This window comes from Egretta garzetta, unplaced genomic scaffold (genome assembly GCF_000687185.1).
Source record: "Egretta garzetta isolate BGI_Z169 unplaced genomic scaffold, ASM68718v1 scaffold775, whole genome shotgun sequence".
Lineage (NCBI taxonomy): Eukaryota > Metazoa > Chordata > Aves > Pelecaniformes > Ardeidae > Egretta > Egretta garzetta.
In genome coordinates, this window is record NW_009259754.1 from 413,945 (window position 1) to 420,521 (window position 6,577).

Below are 6,577 nucleotides of genomic sequence, written 5' to 3' on the forward strand. Positions count from 1 at the left end.
TGCGTCAACGGACCAGCCAAAGGTAACTCTACTGTGCGTTGAATTACATTGCATCATGGGGTCTTTTTATTTGTGAGCCAAACTTGAAGATCAGCCAATAAATGTGCTTAGCATTTGATTGAGTGAACTTTTTGGTATGAAAATGTGCACAGTGACTTCTTCGGGGTTGAGAGCATCTCCAGGGTTATGTGGTAGAACTCAGAGTAGCCCACCACCCTAGTGCTGCAGATCTTTGCTTTTGGTAGATGGCTTCATTGTGTAGCTTATTATGATCTCTTTTGCTTTAATGAAATCTGTAAACATAATTATTTTAAGGAATTTTACTGGTAATTTTGCAAGAAAACATCTCCACTGCCCTGTCTGTTCTGACCAAAGCCTGAGCCCTTTTCTGGCCTAATGTTATGTTCTTCTTGGCATTGCAGGTTACATACAGTGATCTGAAACATAATGGTGGTTTTCAGAAAGGTAAGCCCTGTTCTTTGCTGTGATTCATTGACTAGCCTGAGGCCCAAAGAGGAGAAAATTACCTTAACATCATGGTCCATCTCGGAAAGAAAGTAGAAATTAGCCAGAATCAACAAGGTATAAGATAATATCAATCTAAACTAGAGATGCAGAGGTTTCTTGCCTAGCCTGGCTGTGCTCATGCTGAGCTGGTGACCTCTGTCACAAGGTGCGGCACTGAAACTACATAGATGACCTCTGGAGTTTTATTCAATGCAAATGAGAGCTGTTAGTCTGTAACTTTCTTCATAAACTTGTGCAATGTTTGTAGATGCTTTACACTACAGTTGCTTGGTTTTAAACATAAACCCATAAAATATTTTGAGAGGAAAAAGAAATATTTTTTCAGTAAAAAACTTGAAACTTCGACAGTAAATGTACATAACAAACGTTGTATAAGACAAGACACTCACCTAGAAAGCTGGTTCCTCAGCACATGTAAGTATGAACTACCCACTGAAGATCTGACCTACAGCTTTGTTCAATTTTCATTCCAGCCATTACAGTAAAGCTTTCTGTTTAAAACTGTAGTAGTGCCTGGAGCAAGAGAATGTATTCCTGGGGGCTTGGAGTTGGGGAGTATAGCCAGGACAGTAGTGCAGGTGACACCGACAGTGCTCATTCCTAGGAAAGGGCAGCTGTAGCTCATACCTTTCCTCCAGTGACAGCAGAGCAGTTGCTTGCTTGCTCTGCAGAGAGGCAGGAAGTTACCATGCCTCTACAAATGTGAAGAGAGGAACTGGACTGAATAACGAATGCTTTTTTTCCCCGAAGAGAGATCATGGATGCACTCACATTTCTAAGTGATTTCAGCTGTAGCAGAAAGAAAAAAGCTCTTGTGACAGAGCCCTTTACATTTGCAGGCATCTAGTCTGCACATCTGCTTATTTTTCTTTTTTCTGGTAATGTCTATGTTTTCAAGCATCTCTTTTGAAAGAATACCATAGCTAGTGTGAGGCTGCCAAGGCACTTTACCAGCATTCACTGTGCCTCCCACCAGTCTCTGGGAGGTAGCGGAGCTGAGTAATTGCTGTCCTTGTGAAAGGTGTTGCCTCATCTCCTCTTGTGAGACAGCTGGGTTTGATGACTTGCCCAAAGTCATGTTCCAGGTCAGCTGTGGAGCTGGGAGTAAAACTCAGAGGTCACAATACTATAACCTGTGCTGCCTGCGAGCAGTAAGAACTTATCCAGTTAAACACTGCTAAAGAAATCAAATGACTAAAAAATTAAGACCAAGAGATTTATGCCTGTGAGCTACATGGCATCAAGTATGTCACTGTACTTGACAGTAGCTGTTCTTCTCCCCAGGGTGATCATGTGTGGCTGGACACTCAACCAAACAGTGAATTTAATGTCCCTATTGGGGCAGTCGTGAAGGACTCTGACTCAGGACGGATCTTGCTGGAGGATGACGAAGGCAAGGTGGGCTACGCTATAACTTTCTGTAAAAGATGAACATAAAATTTAAAAGGACAAAGTACAAAAGAATGGCCCTATTGGGTAAACCAAAGCTCCATCTAGCCAAATGGTCTGACTTGAATAATGTCTGGTAGGAAATACTGAAAGAAAGAATATAAAAATAAGGCAAGTATAGGGTGATAGCCTAGTATCCCCAGGTCCCAGCACTATGAAGATTTAGAGCTTCCTGTGCTAGAGGTTATATCTACATAATCAAGAAAAGAAAATGGACAGGCTCCAATCCCTGGATTTGGTGAAGCTTTAGGTGAAATCATGGTTCCACTAAAGTCAGTTGGGATTTGATCCCTACCTCATACAATGTTGTGGCTGTGATGACCTAACAGAGCTGCTCTCTGTACAATGCTAAATTTGCTGATGTCCAGAACCTACCTGAATGACTTCCTCCAGTGTTTTAAATAATCTGGTCCTGGAGAGCAGCAAACCAGTTCATTTCTGTAGTTCAGTCAAATCTTTGTTAGAATATGCTGGTTTAAGCGTGGGTTATACTGAAGCACGCTCTGGTCTAACATGGCTCTCTCTGAGCAACAGCATAACACATTAAAGCTGACGCCTTGCCTTTTCAGGAACACTGGATCACAGCTCGGAACATGCACATGGTGCGCCTGATGCACCCCTCATCTGTCCAGGGGGTGGAAGACATGATCCGCCTCGGCGATCTCCATGAAGCAGGCATGGTGCACAACCTCCTCATTCGCCACCACGAGCACAAAATCTATGTGAGTGCCAAGGTCACCAGGCATAGTACTTTCGGGCATGACCTCTACTACATGTTTAGCAGAGTGACCTGAGCAGCCTGCAAGCCCTCCATACATGGGGCCCTCCGCTTCATTTACTGATTGAGGGTGCCAGGGAGACACAATGTAGTTTTTCTCTTCTTTCATTTGAGTACTCTGGCTGTTAAGAAGAGAGCTCATAGCAGTCTCTGAAATCACAGAAAGACGCTTAGGTAGTGACCCTGCTTACTTTCTCCTAGAGTGACCATTTCCACCAGTGACTGATAGCTAGCTAAATCCAGCCCGTGTTACAGCTTAGTGCTTCTATTACCTGAAACTGTGACACAGGATCAATCTAACTAGTACACAGTGACATGATTTGGATTGTCCTCCAGTCCAAATCAATGTTTACTTGATTTTGAAGTAATAAAATAGATTAAGAATAAATCTGGATTTTTAGGACACCTGGTTTAATTTCTTTTCCATTACAGGTTTTATCTGTGACTGAGCAATTTGGCATTTTTAGTTTCTTTGCTCCTTGGTTTTCAGTTTGTAATATGATAATAATATTCAGGTTTTTCCATGCTTTGCCTCCCATGTTACATATACTACAGGAGCCTCTTACAACACAGATGTGGTGATGTTTAGTATAAACTAGGACTGATTTTATAGATGCTGCAGTTATAACTACCAAGATGTGTGTATAGACCCTGTTATATTAGACTCTAGCAGTCTGCAGTTGTCTTATGAAGTTCTTGAACAATATTATTGCCTTGCATTTCCACAGCCTTCAACAGCCTCCTTCATTTCAATGGTGGTGGTGTTTATAAATGTTACTAAATGGCCATATGAATAACACAACCATAACTTTGCCCATTAGCTACATCTGCACTAGAACACAAAAGCAGCTTAACAAAATACTACAAAACAGCTTACGATAACACACAAAAATGCCAGGTCAAATTGGACTTTCTTATGCTTTAGTTTGAGACAGTGAACTGAACTCCTTTGGCAAGGAGATTATAGCTAGCATTCTTCCCTTTGCAAAGCCCTCCATATCCTGGGATATTTAATGGCACCTTATGGTGAGGAACAAGGCGCTCAGCCTCACCTAAGTGCTGTGATGGATCTCCCAGGCTTCCCTCCTGCCTCTGTTTAGATATATACTGCAAGTGGCTTTGGTTGTGTTCTTGTTTGCAGGTCTGCTGCTAGAGGTAATGCTCATAACTTTTTTCCAGACTTACACAGGATCAATCTTGGTAGCAGTGAATCCATACCAGCTGCTGCCCCTTTACACAGTCGATCAGATCAGACTGTACTGTAACAAGAGGATTGGAGAGCTACCACCTCATGTCTTCGCCATTGCAGACAACTGCTATTTCAATATGAAGAGGAATAAGAGAGACCAGTGCTGTGTGATCAGGTGACTGGACTCAGAGAGGATGAGTAGCAGAAACCAAGTCTGGCATGTTTTTGGGGTGCCTTTGTGGACACAGAGATCTTCCAAATGGAAGGGTGCAGATAAGACTAGAGACAACAGGAAGGAAATATTTTCTCCCCTGCTACTTCATTTTCAGTTAGGGCTGCAAAAGGTAGAACATAAGAAAGGGATTTCTGAAGTCCATTGTTTTCCCCCAGAATCTTTCAAAGTGGTGATACATTCTGCACATGGTCACTACATATAGAAACATAAAATATGAGCCTGTGTGATGTAAGGCTATCTTTTACCTTGGGGACATGATACCTATGTTATATGTACTTTCTGAGAATTGAGATTTCCTGGAGAGGAACAACCTCTGCTAACCTGAAGATGGAGGGAAGCTTTCTTCATCCTATAAACACATAACATGTATCCATTTTCTGTTAATCATCAGTGTGAAGAACTAGATAGTCTCATTGCAATAATGTCTGATTATAGCTGAGGCATCTCAGTTGATGTGCTAAGATTAGCACTGAAAATCTGGTAATGAGTTAAAGAAGTGGTCGTTTAATTTGCACTGGTTCAGAATGTCTTCCATGGATTTGCTTATTTTTAATCAGTGGGAGAATGTAGTCCTCAGCATAAATCTAAAAACCAACTTAAATCTTAGCAGATAAGATGATGAAAGACTAAAATCCTCCAGCCCTCCATCAAAGACAGTCAGATCTGCCATTCACAGGGTAAATATAAGTGGGATTTCTTTTTAACTTGGTCTGCCATTTTGCCACCCTAACCAAAAAAGAAGAAAGGAAACCTGTAATGATCTTGTTTCTTACTGCAGTGGAGAATCTGGAGCTGGGAAGACTGAAAGCACAAAGCTAATACTACAGTTTTTGGCAGCTGTCAGTGGCCAGCATTCCTGGATAGAGCAGCAAATCCTAGAGGCCAACCCCATTCTAGAAGGTGGGTTATTTAGCAAACATGCCTGTTTTACCACCCTTATCTCCAGATTTTTGTAGCAGGATAAAAAATTCAGAAACAGATCTTTGAACCATTGTATTTGCATAACTGCTAAAACCCCTGAAACACTGGTGATGCAGGGTAGAAGTTCTCTATACTTTCTGCCACGGCCCCATGAAGTCCACAGCAGCTCCCACACTGCAGGAGGAGGTGCCACTACAATATGTAACCTGCAACTGTCAGGAGCACAAGAGTTCTCGGGAATGCAGAGCCCAAGGTAAAGACCCCTTGCACTAGATAGTGGCGAAGTGACTGGCCAAGCATGAATGTATCTATAGGGGAGCTCCCTGAGACACCCATCTTTCTCTGTAAAAGGATCAAGTGTGTTCCCAGTAAGTCCTTCTGGAGGTCTTCAGACTTTCCCAGCTTTCTTGGCTGGCCAGATATAGGCTGCACGTGGATCATTTGAATATGTCTTTTAGGACCCAATTATCTGGATGCACAGTAGGCCTACCTCTCTCTTTAGGAGGCAGCTTGAGACTAGACATTCTTCAGTGCTTGTCAGCACTCCATTTGGAACACAACATGTAAAATACTAGCAGCAAAAAAAGAACGGCATAAAAAAAAGACTTGATGTTCATTAAATGCAATAATCAAGATACTATCTCTGTTGCCCATCAGCTTTTGGAAATGCCAAGACAATTCGAAATGACAACTCAAGCCGCTTCGGGAAATACATTGATATCCACTTCAATCAAAATGGTGTGATAGAGGGAGCCCGGATAGAACAGTTTCTTCTTGAGAAGTCCCGGGTTTGCCGGCAGGTGAGGGCACTGGCAGATGTCCATTCTGCCTGCTCCTGTGTTACAAGCCTATGCTGACAAATCCGTCCATTGGCCTATTTTTTTTTCTTTTAGGCTCCAGAGGAGAGGAACTATCACATCTTCTACTGCATGCTAATGGGGATGAATACAGAGCAGAAAAAGATGCTGAACCTGGGCACTGCTTCAGAGTACAATTATCTCACTATGGTAACAGTCTCTGCTTTCTTCTCCATTATTCCTCTGCCATTCGCTGCTCCCAGCAAGCAATTACAATTGATAGGAGCTGCAGATGAGTAGTTACCAAATCCAAACAGTCCTTTCCTTAGAGTACCAAAAGCAGTAATGCCAAAAGTGCTGTGAGCCTCAGTTTTAGAGATTTATTGTAATGTCCACCAGTGGGACGCAGCTTGTGGCAGTTCGAAGCTTTCTATCAAAAACTTAAGAAACATAAAGAACATCTTAAAGCAGGTGGGAAATATCACCCACTTTCACAGATACTCAGACTTCAGATCTCATGCCAGGGAGAATATACTTTAAGGGAAAATGAATAAGCAGAAACAGTGCCAAGAATCCTAGTCATTATATCTGATAAATCCTATATACACAATGCCCAAAGCTAGAATTCAATCTAACCTCCAACAGCTAATGTTAATGTCCATGTCTGTATTTCTGTTGCC

The 6,577-nt window shown here is 42.1% G+C and overlaps 1 protein-coding gene across 1 annotated transcript in view; it reads left to right on the forward strand.

Moving 5' to 3' along the window:
* Nucleotides 1–447: 447 nt before the first annotated feature.
* Nucleotides 448–6,577, forward strand: part of MYO7B (myosin VIIB) — a 49,165-nt gene continuing 43,035 nt past the window's right edge. Inside the window, 7 exon segments of the mRNA XM_035894984.1 lie at nt 448–465; nt 1,813–1,926; nt 2,547–2,699; nt 3,935–4,119; nt 4,958–5,079; nt 5,758–5,900; nt 5,994–6,107. Coding sequence (XP_035750877.1) covers nt 448–465; nt 1,813–1,926; nt 2,547–2,699; nt 3,935–4,119; nt 4,958–5,079; nt 5,758–5,900; nt 5,994–6,107 — 849 coding nt within the window.